This window comes from Taeniopygia guttata, chromosome 12 (genome assembly GCF_048771995.1).
Source record: "Taeniopygia guttata chromosome 12, bTaeGut7.mat, whole genome shotgun sequence".
Classification (NCBI taxonomy): Eukaryota; Metazoa; Chordata; class Aves; order Passeriformes; family Estrildidae; genus Taeniopygia; species Taeniopygia guttata.
The window spans coordinates 6,806,470-6,820,882 of NC_133037.1; the positions used below are offsets into that span (position 1 = coordinate 6,806,470).

Below are 14,413 nucleotides of genomic sequence, written 5' to 3' on the forward strand. Positions count from 1 at the left end.
ATGTGACTTTTTAGAGTAATAAATATATGTCAAGCAAGAACAACATTTCAAGGAATCAAATTCAGTTCCCACTGTTTAGATTTGCTGTATCTTAGAACATGTTAAAGAAATAGATGCTTTCAAGTCTGGTTTGTGCATAGCAATCATAAGCAAAACAGCATGTGATTTCCCAAGAAAGAAAAATTATTTTAGAGTCATAGTGTACTAGACCTGGGATTGAATTATGCATTCTTTTCTTAATCAGCTCAATTACTTGAAGAAATCACTTATACAAAAGTGAACGGTTTCTGCAGTGGACTTGACATATCTGAAAAAAAGACTGTGGATGCCCTTTTGAAGCAGGATCTTAAATGGCATGAACATGATATATATATGTATAACTACACTACAGTTTTCAGATGGACTGAAAAACATAAAAAACCCTATAAAAACTATTTTCCTAAATCACTAGGTTTAAAACATTCAGACACCAAGAGATGCAAACAGGAAATTAATAAAATTTTCCAAAAGCATTTCAAAATTATGGTTCCAGCTCATTTTGGCTTTTTGCTTCCCCCTCCCTTGGAGCAGCTATTTCAGATTCTTGCTACTGCTATGGATAGGAAACCTCTTCCATTTCCAGGTTAAGTTAATGGCTACACTGCAGTTTTTCATCTTGGAATGATGAGTTGTTTCATTTTTCCTTGCCTCCTAATTTCCACTCCCCCAGCCTTCCTGGCCTCCACAGGGCTCTGGAATCTGTCTTCTTCTCCACTGAGGAGAAGACAGATCGCAGTTCCATGGCCCCATCCGCACCAGGTGTAGCCAGACTCATTCCTCCTGCACTCCAGGGGAGAATTGTGGAGCGGCGGGGCGGTGCTGAGCCCAAGGCGGAGGAGAGCCGCGAGAGCCGAAGCGCGCGGGCCGGTTACCTGAAGGGGTAGGCAAAGGCTATGTCAATGCTGAGGTCACTCTCGGACTTGTTTGCACAGTCCACACTGAGGCGCAGCTCTCCAGAGTACCCGCCGCATGTTGCAAATGCAAAGATTGCAAAAAGCTGTCAAAAACAAACAACATTTTTTATTTTATTTCGTTTCAGCGACCACCACAAGCAGATCCATGCAGTAGCTCTAGCTGCAGCACCGGGCCCCTCGGGTCAGGTTATCCATCACTCCATGCATTTAAAGCATTGCCATACATCATTCCTGCACCCTTCCCAAAAGCAAAGAACCGTGACACATGAAGCTCTGTTGCCACACACAGACAGACACATCCCCATTTGTCCATCTCACATCTCCCCTCCTGTCTTGAACCCTATTTGGGATTCACAGCCCAAGCAGTTATTTAAATCACCCCACTGACAGGGGACATTGGACAAGAAGAGAAGGATGGATATTGACTGAACATAATGAGCAATTTTTAACCCAAACAAAACAGTGGCAGAAGTATTTAAAACGTGTAACCAGAAGTAGCATTAGCAGACCCAGACAGTTCACACAGCCGCCATCACATTATGTGGCAAAACACAGACCTGAGCTGCCCCTCTCCCACTTCATGTATGACTTAGAAAAAACCCACAGTGTTTGTTTCAATTACTTTTCCTAAATTACTACCATAATCTAAAGTGGACATAGAGGTGAAGTAAACTGACTGCAAAGCAGAAAGGAATTCCAGACTTTGCCTAGAGTCAGGCAACTGGAAAAGAAAAAAGAGCTTGGGTGGTTCTGATGCAAACCTATAACACATTGTAATCTTGCAGGAGAAAAATAATGAAGGAGGGAATATGCAGGGCAGAGACACATCAGCTTTTATATCAAGGGTTCAAAGAAAGGAATTGGAAGCAGGCATAAGTATCTTCAAACATTGCTGATGTAGGCTTCCTTGGAAGATCCTAAGTAGAAGTGGGGACAGTCTATTTATGCAGTTGTAATGTAAATTAAAGGACAGGTTAGATTTTGTTGATTGCAGCACTATAGCCTTGAGGTACTCCATTAGTTTTAACAGAGTTATGTGAGATCTACAGAAGGGCAGATCAGGCAAATGGCAAGCAAATGCCCAATCCCACCCACAATTAAATAAGCTAAAATCAGCAACCCAGAAGAAATGAAGTGTTCATATCTGGGAAAGAAACCATGTTTTTGGACACTGAAAAATTATGCAGCAAGCAGATGTAATGGCAAAATAACAGACTGAAAATATAATAAACAGAAAAACTAGATCTTTTCTTGCTGCACAAGGTTTTGTAAAACATGCCATTAATCTTTGTTCTACCAATTTGCAGCATAAAAAAAGCCCCAAGTTTCACCAGCCTCCTTGGAATTCAGCTTTGCATGTGCACCTTCTCCCCAGAGAGTGACAGATTATAGGAGTGACACCTGGGCACTGGGGCAGGGAGAACCTCCCTGGGTACAGAGTGATGAGCTGAGCATGATGGAGCACAGGGAATAACAGGAGAATGATGCAAGTTTCCACACTGCCACTCACTTCCTATGTGATCAGGGCATATCATACATGGAGGATAGATTTGCAAAGGTATTTAGGTACCTAATGACAGGAAAAGTTAATAAAAACTTTGATTGAATTAATCCTTCTTGCTGACCTCACTGCAAAGAAGAAAGCTCAACTTCACTATGAATTGACTTGTTAAATATGTGTCACAAAATAATGTTTTCACTACAACTTAAATAGTGTTCATTCATCCTAAATGAGACACTTCCTCTGTACATGCAAGAAGTTTCTGCCCTTACATGTAGCACAGCACTGATAATCAGCATTAAACACCTCAGGCCAATTTGTGAAAACAAATATATTAAGGAGAAGACAATATATTAAGGAGAACAGGAGAGAACACTGACCTGCTTTCTGGCCTAATTAACAGAGTTGCAAATGCAAATGTTTTGCAGGTACATAGGCACATTTATCGCTGTTAATAAATAAAGAGCAAAGTTGAAAGCCTGCAGTGTGAGACCTGCCATAAAAAAGAGCCATCACCTCTCAGCTAACACTGTCAGCAAGGGGACAAGCAGAGGAAAGAGGTGCAACTGAAATGCATCTCCTTTAATCATGCATTAGAAATCACCATAAAGGATGTCATCACGTTTTTTCACCAAGGGCACAGAGCCATGCCCAGAAACAGAGCTCAGGCTATTCCTTCCCAGGAAGGATCTCCTCCAGAATTCCCAGTTTTTCCTCTCCCCTATTGACAGCATCCAGCCTTTACTTTAACCCCACAACCAGCTCTTAACCAGAAGCTTTCCAGCAAACCCCTCCAGGCACAACCACCAGCTCCCAGCCTTGCCCAGCACACACTCTGCTCCAAGCACCAGGCAGCACCCACAAGGCAGGTGGGAAGAGAAAAAGGACCATGCTACAGACTTTTCTACCACACTTCAGCAATGCCTCAGCCAGCCCAAGCCTGGCTCCCTGCTGTGGCTGGATCAGATGATGGCTGGGATCACCCAGCTGCCAGTAATGCCCAGCCAGTCCCCACAGCTGCATGTGAGGACACAAAGCACCTTCAGGAAGCCTATTTACAGTTTCCATCAAGGGAATGCAGAGTGAGGGCTGTAAATCAACAGTATTTCCCTGGAGTATCGTGGCCAAGCAGCAGCATAATTCTTCTCCTCCTACCTCTGCATTTCCCCTTCCCCCCCACCCCAAGTTGTGCTGCTCTGTGTTGTCAGAGGAGTGCCCGGAGCAATAAGCCAAGAATTACTAGCTGGTTTTTTGTGCACACAGTAATTCTGCGGCCATTTCAGGAATACTGTAAACACCACTGTATTTTATTAGAGCAGGATTTGTGTAAAAGGCAGTTGTAAACCCCATAATGGGAGCTTTATGGGCCAGACTCAATAAAACCTCCATCTGTGAGATAATTTTATTGAATCAGCCTTCTCTGAAATTGAAAAGTTTATGGAGAAAGGGAAAGTGTTTCCCCATGTTCCTATTTACTCTTTGCCTATAAATCCACACTCAGCACCAGGCCTATCTGCGAGTGTGCACATATCCTGCTTCTCCCCTTGGCATGAGATAAATCTCCCCGTGGTTATCCCACGGCTGCTGCCTGCCAAGGCTCAGGCCTGACAGCCAGTCCTGTGCTTGCCTGCAGCAGGAATGGGAGAAACGTGCTGCCACCGAGGCAACAAATCCTTGCTGCCTGGCTGTGCCAGGCTACTCCTGCCCACAGGAGTGGGAGCAGGGCAAGCCTTGCTTTCTCCTGTGCTCCCACCCCTCCTGCAGCTGCAGCTATTGCCCTGCCATTGTTACACAGTGGGGAGGCTGGTGCTTTCACATGTGCCCAGACCCTTGCAGGGAAATGGAAAATGCCTGTCCCCAGCCTGGATCAGTGGTCCACATTCCATGTGGGATAACACACCAAGCATCCCACGAATTCTGTGTGTGCTGTGGAAGCAGTTACCAACCCACCCAGTGAGGCCACAGACTGAAGGGAGGGAGAGGAAGGAACATTATTTGTGCTTCCCAGCACAGACTGGAGCAATGCACATCTCACATGTCCAGTCCAGCCTGGCTGGAAGATCATCCTTCTTCCTCATCCTTCTGTCTCAGACACAATGCTGACAAGGCAATGAGTTTCTGTAAAGTGGTTAACACCATTCCCAGAGCCTGTTCTGTTGATATTCCCTCTTTGACCTCCAGCATTGCCCTAGACTATAGGTATATTTTTGTAAAGAAGTACAATACCACAATATAAATTAGCCAACAGAAATTATATTTATTATGGACTGTGCAACAATGAACCAGCCTTCCCTGTCAAATCAGACAAGCATGTTTTAAAGACCAATTGGTTCCTTAGCACTTTGAGAAAAAATAGCAATGTAATACCCAGCAGAACACAACACTGCTTCTCATACCAGCACAGGGCAGGGAAAAGTTCATCATATGATTTATGGGACCACCTCCCTTCTTCCAGTGCCAGGTTTCAACGCAATGGCAAGTGAATCCTGTAATTCAGCATTCAGGTGCTGTCATTTATCCAGGCTCAAGGCTGGTTCCTTTGTTTCCCAACCCAGCAGCCAGGGACTAGGGGTGTGTGATGCCCTGAGGGAGCCCAGGTCCCAGCTGTGAATGAAACAGTTGGTAGTGCCTCAGCATGTGACCCTGGACATCACTCATCCCCACTGTGGAAAGGAAAAATAGGATGATTTCCTATCCCTTCTCCCTGTTTGGCTTTATGACAATTCCCCTCACTGCCTGCTGAGCAACAGCTCGCTCTGCCCACCAGAAGAAGGCAGAAGAGCTCCTGACAAGGTGAGTGAAAAGGCTTGTGTGGTGCATGTTACAGCTGAAACACCCCAGGAGGAAGACAACAGTGTCATTTAAAATTGATGAAACTTCCATACAAACCACTTGCTTTTTGCAGGAGCACGTCTGCCCTGTGCTGCAGCCTGTGGCAACTTGCTGGCTGACAGGATGAAACCCTGCTGGGGATGCACCCCAAAACTATCCTGCTGCAAAGGAGAGGGCCTACTCTGCCTGAGGACTCCTTGCTGGGTCTTCCAGGAGGTCAAGATCTTAAAAAGAAAGTGTTAGTCTTGCCTGGAGCTGTGGTGGCCAAAAACAGGCTGTGAGGGATGCAGCTCACTACCTGCTTTGGCTTCCAATGCCTTCTCTTGGCACCAAGGAAGGAAAATGGGAATGAACCTGCTGGATGCTTTCCCAAAGACATCCCCCCAGTCCCCTACTCTTGCCCTAGCACTGGAATGCCAAGGGGAACTCCTAACACTTTGAAAGAGCAACCTGAAATAATTCAAAACTCCTGCACTATTATTAGTCATTTTACATGTTCAGAGTGTTTTAAAAGCAGACCTATTTCCTGGCATAATTTCTGGATCTGAGACCTCCCTTTCTCCATACCACCATAACAGAGAGACTGCAAAACCTTTGCCAAATGTTCCATTGCCTCACATTTCCCACTGTGGCCAGGAGCGTGTGTGGAGTGAGGAGGGAGAACATTGCTCTGAGGGCTCTGGAGACGTCCCCCCGCAGCCGGCAGCGCTCACCCAGCAAAGTGCCTCGTTAAACCCAGATTATTTATTTATAGGGCAGGACCAGTCATTGAACATTATTATTAAGGCTGTAAAGGGAAGGTTTGAAGGCACTAAATGACTGTACGGGAAACATTTACTGCAGAACTGATGGCCCAAAATATGTCACCAGTGAAGGATTAGGAAGCACTCTCTCCTCTGGGTCTCTGCCTGTTTCTTTTTTAAAATCTGGCATTTTTCCTGCACAGATCTGAGCTGCAGACTTCCTGGAATCACTTCTCCTACATACAAGCCTTTGTGCACTGGAGATTATCAGATTATTGACTTTGGGATTCCTAATTATATCAACTTGACTAGCTGATGAATTGGAGGTGGATAGCAGTGCAGCCAACGCAGTTCTGGTGGGGGGGGTGACAACTATCTGGAGTCATTTTCCTTCAACAACTACACAGGGAGAAAGCTGAAATATATTCTGCTCCTGCTGAGAAACAAACCCTAAAGCCACAGTTCACTGATTGCTGGGACTTAGTGTCCCCACCTTATAAATAAACAGCAGCATTGCTAAGAAGGCTCCTGTGCCAACCCAGCCCTGGTCTGTGTGGAGTGAAATCCCCAGAGATGAGGGAGCAGCTTGAAGTTCAGGCATGAAGAACCACATATGCCACTGTTATTCACCTGGAGGAGACCAATGTGCTCCACGACTTCCCCACAGCGCTGTGGGGTCTTCATGAGGCCATCTACAGCACTAAACCTCTGTCTGGCATTTTTTTAGAGCACCCAAAAGAGCAGCCCTTGATGCCACCAGCTGGATGGAAAGACCTGATGCCAGAGCAGGCAAGAACCCCACAGCATCCTCTGTTTGAAGCACATTTAATGCTTAGCATTTTTTTTAATAAAAAAACCAACCAAACAAACCAACAACTTGATTTGATTCTTAATGGAAAGATTTATGGAAATTAAATTGGGATATTTTTAGTGAGTAAAGATCATTTTATAATAACTTGGTTATACAATACTTTAATCTCAAGGAGACAATTTTCTATCTTTTGCTTCGAAGAAAACCTTTATCTTTTTCATTCATCTTCCATTGAGTATTCTAAAAATCCCATTTAGCTGCACCAAATAATGGTATGATAGTATTTTCTCATTATATTTTAATAGAATAAAGCCCAACTGTATATGAGAGGATTAGATAGCCATTTGTTGGGGTAAAGAACACTGTTCCTCCAGATAGCCAGCCAGACTGTGTAATGCCTTTCCTATTTATTAAGTTGCAAATGTAATGCAAGCTGCTTCATCCAGTATTTAATGGGTCAGCCACAAAGTTGAAAGCTAATGCTAAGGCTGGCAGCATGCATGGAAGAGTTAACAGGCAGAAAATAGTCACATATAGAGCATCTCTTCTTGGACTCAGTGGAAAGCCTTGAAGTACAGAGGTACTGACACGAGTAACCTACACAAGCACCTCTAGCCATTAGCCGAAGGTTTGAGGTAAGCATTAACTAGATCCTGAGGGTTTTTAAAATTTACTGCATAAATTGCTTCCAGCATATGGACATTGACAAATTGGTGACATGCCTTCCATGGAACAAAAGACACCAACAGGTGCTGCAAACAGCCTTAGGAGAACCTGGGGTAATTACTGGGTGTACATGGCTTCATTTGGGATGTATCACAGACATACCTGCAACTCTTTTCCCCTCTGGCTGTAGAACAGCCTGGAAGTCGTGGCTCTTCCCCTGCAGCCTCCACAGCTTCCCCTTTGTGCCCTTTTCATTTAAGGACACGGGAGCACAAGTTGGACAGACATGTTTGGATTTGTACATATAATCCCTGAATGACTCATGCTGTGACATATGTCACTGCAGCAGAGACGTGCTTCTTTTTGGGCCTGGCAGCTTTTCTAGTCCTAGACTTCCAGCAAAAATAAAAAACAAACAACCGTGGCAGTCTCTACGAGGATCCACATTGTGACAGTGCCCAGAGCTTCACAAGTGCCCAGAGAGAAGCTACTCCCACTCTGTGTCCCCCTCCTCTTGTCTCATCAGCTGCTTTGGCACCAACCACATGTGATCACCACAGGCAAAACCATGGAAAGCCACAGTGAGGTACAAGAGAGCTTTCTAATAGGTCAAGTAAATTCTCATTTTACTAACAGGTAATGTGCAACAACCCAGCATAAATATAACTCTGTTTCTGCTCCCTCCAGGAAACAACAGGTTTTGTGCAGACTTTACAGCCTGGTTATATGGGATTTATTGTGTAACAAGTAAACATTAAAAAATAAAAAAGGTTGGATGGCTGCTCATTTCCTCTTTTGCTTGGTGGGTTCAAAAGCATCTGGGCTTAAAATGGCCCATAATGTAATAAAATGCATACAGAGCACGATCCAAGTTATTACTGAGTAGGATTTACTCCCTCTAATGACCACAGGGATTTACATTACGGCTGAGTGACATGCACACGTGGGAGCACTCTGTGAAGGGAAAGTGCCCCTGAAGTTAATGTCTCTAAAGCCTGGCTGGCCAATACAGGCACAGGGACTCAGCCACAGCCAGGGCTACACCACACTGCAGCACTGCGTGGCAGGGACCACAGACCCAGCTTGCAGAGGCAGCGTTGTACACAACGTGCACAACATCTGTACAACATCTGCCCTGGGGCTGGGACAAGGCGCCTCTCCCAGCCAGGGAGCCCAGCCCAATTCCCAGCATCACCACCAGGCAACATTGTCCATTGGCAACATTCCCTGATGGCTCCTGGAACTGCTTCCTCGCCTAATTTGTGCCTTTGTACTTCCCATTAGCTTCAGCTCCTTTCCCAGCACTGCTCCACGGACCCGGGCTCCTGAGGAGAATTTTCCTGCTCTGCTGACAGATGCACACAGTGGAGCTGAGAGGCTGGAGCCCTGCTCTGAGCAGAAAATGCTCTGGCAGCTGGGTCCCCGCAGCGTGGCACAGTGAGGGGGCTGCAACCAAACCCTCCCCGGGCCAGCACTGACGGAAAATGATTATTACAGGAAAGGCTCTTGTCCTTCAATCACGCTGTATTATTTATGACCTAATGATTGCCCATTGACTAGCAGGGATTATACATTCCTGAAGATGTTTCTGGGTGAATGAAAGGGCATAAACCTCATTATTATCACGTCCATGCTCATCAGAGGCCATTAGTAGCTTCCTCTCAGCTCCCTAGGCTCGGGTGTAACTATCTGGTGTCATCTGCTGCCTGTCACCTGCTGTCCTACACGCCTGCCCTGGCTCTGTCTCCAAACATGAGGCCCACTGCCTTATCTCAAACCAGTTTTGGATGGAAAAATCCACTGGAGCTGGCTTTGACCTCAACACCCACCTCTGTGCAAAAGGCTGGAATAAGAATTTGCTCCTGGCTAAATATCAGCCCACATGGTAAAAATAATTTATTTTTTAATAATTAAGATGATGGGCTATAAAGGAACATTTGCTTTGCTGAGCTCTGGGAATTCACAGGGAACATTTTGAGCAAGAAACATTTTTTAAATGAAAACCTCCCTCTCCTCTTCTTTTCTGCCACTCCTCTCATACTCTGTCCCCAGAGATGGTATTGCTCTCCTTCCCACACTTAAATCATAAAACCCAACACCTAAACACAACATATTTACGAAATGTTAACAACATTGTCCTTATCTCACTAGCTCTGAAACACTTAATCTGGACAAGTTAAGTTGTCCTGTTCCTATCCTGCTTCACACTTCTTGCCTGTCTCCTTTTTATTCCACCCCTTAATTCATGTTCCATGAGATCTGTACCCATACCTGCTTCCAAACACAAAGAGAAAAACTTTTCAAAAACCTTGCTTGAATGTTCTCCATTTCCTTCATGGCTCAGAATATTTAATTCTGAGACAACCAGTCATCCTTCCCTTTTTCTCAGCTGCCAGCAGCTGCTGCAAATTTTCTGTGCCACTTCCCAATGTACTTCAAATCCTCCCAGACCCCGGAAAAGAAGCAGACATTTGCACAAAACCAATAATGCATCAATATGTTTTTGGCTGTTGCAATCTTTACGTCTGCACTGCTGGAGATGAATATCCAGCTTTTTTTAATCTATAGACTCTGGCCTGTGGAATAAAGCCAGGACCACTAAAATAAGGAAGCAGAGAAAACACAAGCAGAATGGAAAAAGCAATTGAACATGCTATAAACTTAGAATCAGGTGAAAGCTAATTATGGCCATGCCCACTAAAAAGATAAGGACACAGTGAGGGAGATAGACTTATTAATTATTTGTGTTATGGTAGCACTTAGAAGCCCCAATCCTTTATCTGGGACTAGCTGTACTACACGCTGCAAACACTTAGATGTATCTTCAGATACTTGTACAGAGTTTTAAGGAAAATGGGCAAATGCTCTCTTCCTTCGCCTTCAGCAGTTTCTGGTTTGTAAATGCTTTTAAAGGAACCTGAGTCTCATCAGACTCATTCTGAGCAGCTCACAGGATGGTCTCATCAGTCAAAGAACAAATAATTCAGCATGAAGGCAGCCTGCACTCTGAGCTGAAGAGGGCAAACCCCAGGAAACCCCCCAAAGTGGGCATGGGCTGCATCCACCACCATCCACATCTCCTGGAATGGGGACAGAACACTCACTGTTGCCAACAGAGACGTTTCATCCTCATTGACTCCGTGCAACTTTGATTGCTTTTCTAATTAAGATACATTTTATGGTAATCTACCAGGCCCCTTAGATTAAATCACTCACTTAATCTGTTGTTAGTGCCCATATGTTTACAGCTTTACAGCCTGCTGCAGCATATTTGCTTTGCCACGGCGCCGGGGAGTTTTGGTGACAGATGAGGCACTGCACAGCCCTCGGGTGGCACAGGGCTCTCCCACCACCCAGCCTGTGCACAGACAGATGGACAGACAGCCCTGACACACACACAGCGGTTTGGAAAAGAGAGAAGAGGGAAGGCACAGCACTGCAGATACCCCATGCTGATCACCTGTCTCTGCCTCTACAGATGAGCTTAGCACATCTCTCTCCTTTTCTTTCCTCGCCTTTTTTTTTTTTTTTTTTCCCCTCCAAAATAAGAGATGGCACATAACAGGGAAGGACTGCTGAAGAGTTTCACAGTACTGTCACATCTCTGGCCCCAGAGATCAGCTACCAAAGAGTTTCACTGCAGGTGTAAGGGCTCTTTGCAACCTTTGGACACATGTGCAAACTGAGGACAGGCAGAGCCAGACCCTCCATCTGCACTGGACACTGAAGAAAATAAATGGAAATAAATGCTGAGCAAGCTCCACGGTTCTGCAGGAGGGTGTCACCTGCAGCCCAGACACAGCCATGGGCCCTTCCAGCTCCTCAGGGCTGGCACTGTGCCACCACAGGCACACGAGGAGCTCCGTGTCCCCGGGGCTCCCCAGCAATCCTGCCTCCTGTGTGGGGACACGCGGCCGCAGCGCTGGCAGGCAGCAGCTTCATCTCTTCATCTCACAGCAGGCTGCCTGCTCGGGCTCTGCATGGAGGAGCAGGGATGCACTGAACAGAAACCTGGCCCTTCCCTGTTCCCAATCCATGGCACAGCCCCCAAATGCCTGCATCCCACAGTGGTACCTCAAGCTCAGGAGGGACTCAGAGACCTCAGCTCTGCTCAGAGCAGCTGGGTTGAGTCTCCAGCCTGCTTTGCACAAACAAGTCAAATTCACAATATTTGAAACTACTAGTTCTCAGCTTGCTAATTGAAAGAGAGCCCACAAGCAAAATCAGGAAAAACCAAACTCCAGGTTAGATTGTCATCTACCATCCTAAGTTCACGGAAAAATTCCCTGGAAAAAAATGGTCATATAATTCTACAGGAACCCTTAATCAAGAGTAACATGAAGAATAAAGTACCCCCTGCAATCACCAGCACTGACAAGCAGCTGCTACCCAATATCAATACAAATACCTTTCCCCCTGCAGAGTTTCTATTGATCTGAACAGGATCAACAGAGGTGAGGAAAGTACTCATTATATCCAAGGACTCGACTAAGAAGAGAGTATCAGACATTCAGAAGGAGATAGATATTTAAGAAATCAATTTTTTAAAGGGTTTATGGAATTTCTCTAGGAATTGTTTGAGCTACTAGAGGAGCAGCCAGGAAGACAGGTCTCAAAGGAAATGAAGCTCCTGGGATCCAAATACTCCTATAATAATGTTTCAAACCCTGACGCACCTCCTAGCAGGGGACAGTGATGTCTGCATCCCACTGGCACAAACCTCAAATTTTCAGCCCCAAGGCTTGCAAAGCACATCAGCCTGAAGTCATCTTTTGGAGTGGGTATCACCCTCCTGGGGAGGTGATGGAGGCTGCTCCAAGGTCTGAGAGCTCAGGGGTGGTTGGTGGTACTGGGCTGGGGAGCAGCTGCCCCCAGACCTGCTACCACCAAGTAGCTGGAGATGAAGGATCACCACACACTGGAGCACAAGGATGGGCAAAAGGACAGAGACAAAACCCCATGGACACTGAAGATTTCTGTATGTATGACATGGTGAGCAGGGCAAGCTCTCCTGTCCCCCTGAGTTAGTGTCAGCCATACCCTGTAGAGATGTAGAGCTGATGGTATCATTTCTGCTCAGCCAAAAGCTCCTCTGCCAAGAGAAAGTCTTGCAGCAAAATACTTAACCACATTTTTACTTTGTGCCTTAAATCCCTTGGCTGCTGGCAACCTGCCCTCAGGGACAGGGACGAGACTTGCCCCTGCCTGCAGTCAAACCAGCCATTTCCAGCCACTTTTCCTGCTTCAAACCTATTAGGATGAGATCAACTGCCTTCCTTAATAATCCACAACCTGGCTTCAGGACAGTCTGACACCCCTGCTATGATGAGTTATATGGCACAGAAAAACCAGGCCTTTAGTTCTGCAGGGTAGGAGCAGGAACTGTGCTTTTCAGCCCCCTCCCCTCATGGGTCACTCAAACATGTTCTCTGACCATCGCCCTGCTCACCTCAAGGACTGCACTGAGCAGATACCAGGGCTGAGCAAAGTTAGAAATGCCCAATGCTGTTCTCAGGCAAGCAGCATTATGCTTAGAAAGTGTGTGAGATGTGCATTGCTCAGACACCCATACCTGCCACACCTGAGGAGCTAAAAGACTGTGAGAAAGACAATTATTTCTGTGTACCTTATTCTCTAACGTGGTGGCACACAGCACATTTTATGTACCATGTTTTCTGTGCCAAGCACAAACATTCAAGCTATAGAGCTGCTCTAAATATACATGGTCCTTGTGAAATAGCAATCACAAAAACACCAGAAAGCCTCTGAACTGAGTGCCTATTAACTACATTTTCAGGAACAAAGCACACGGGCTCGCCTGTGGAATGCCCTGGCTGCCTGTGGGATGCTGTGTACCAGCATCAGCTCAGCCAGGGCACAGACCCAGCAGAGCCCATGAGATACTGCTGGGGGGCACACCACCAAATATTCCCATCAGCTGCTCTTCAAGAAGAGAAGGCACATGAACTATTACATTTAAAAAAAAAAAAAAGGTGGTGGGGGGGAGGGATGAATAATTAAAGCTGTCCAAAAGCAGCTTTAAATGACTAAGCAGTTATTGCCAATCTGAAATTTCTCTTTGATTTTAGAAGAGTTTAGCTTGGGCTTACACAACATCCTTACCTTTTCCTGTGGGTTTAATAAACTCAGTTACAGCCTTCTAACATCTTATTAAAGTACACTTCATACATCTATTAGCATACCCTGGTATCATGAGAGTAGCAGACTATTCTAGGTTTAATCTGTTGATTTTCTGAGCAGATACATACTCAAACATGCTCTCATAGCAGCTCCAACTTGTGCTACAGCTGGAGTTCTTAAATACTTCTGGAGCACCAAAGCTATTGATTCCCATGGATACGGTTCAAGTATGAGAGAATGAAAGTGTCAATAAATTAATCAGTATAATGCTGCAAACTCAAGTATTAGGTAGCCTGAAACTATTAAAGCTATACATCTTGTTTTCCTCAGGCTGCTGTTACAGTCTCTGACTTGTGCTGCCTGGAAAGCTCAGGAGCTGTGATGGGAAGAGAGAAATGACTGCACCTCGCTGTTATTCACAGGTAACAAGGAGGTCTCCAAGTTAACCAGGAGGGCTGAGGAATGAGGCTGCTGAGCTGTAAAAGCCAAGGCAGGGAGCAGAAAGTCAGAGCAACAGTCTATTGACCTGTACTAATGATGTTACACTCTGAAAAGCAAGCTATTTTCTTAATTAAAGATTTTCTTTATTTCATTAGCATATTTTGATGAGGAGCATGTTGTTGCCAAGCTGTCATACTTGAGATTGATCTAAGGTAATAGGCAGTAAGATTTCATATTCAGCTTGATCAATATTAAATAGCTCCTACTGATTTTTTTCCTATCAAATATTGCAGCATTATTTTGGAGGCACCTTTGATTTAAAATG

The 14,413-nt window shown here is 45.4% G+C and overlaps 1 protein-coding gene across 4 annotated transcripts in view; it reads right to left on the reverse strand.

Annotated features, from left to right (window-relative positions):
- Nucleotides 1-14,413, reverse strand: part of SYNPR (synaptoporin) — a 100,448-nt gene that overhangs the window by 26,088 nt on the left and 59,947 nt on the right. For 3 of the 4 annotated variants that reach the window (XM_002190670.6, XM_072935021.1, XM_004176942.6), the window contains one exon: nucleotides 912-1,036. In XM_002190670.6, the coding sequence (XP_002190706.4) occupies nucleotides 912-1,036 (125 nt within the window). Of the gene's footprint in view, nucleotides 1-911; nucleotides 1,037-2,354; nucleotides 2,424-14,413 lie in introns of those variants that run through there. The other variant, XM_072935020.1, reaches the window with a different exon arrangement.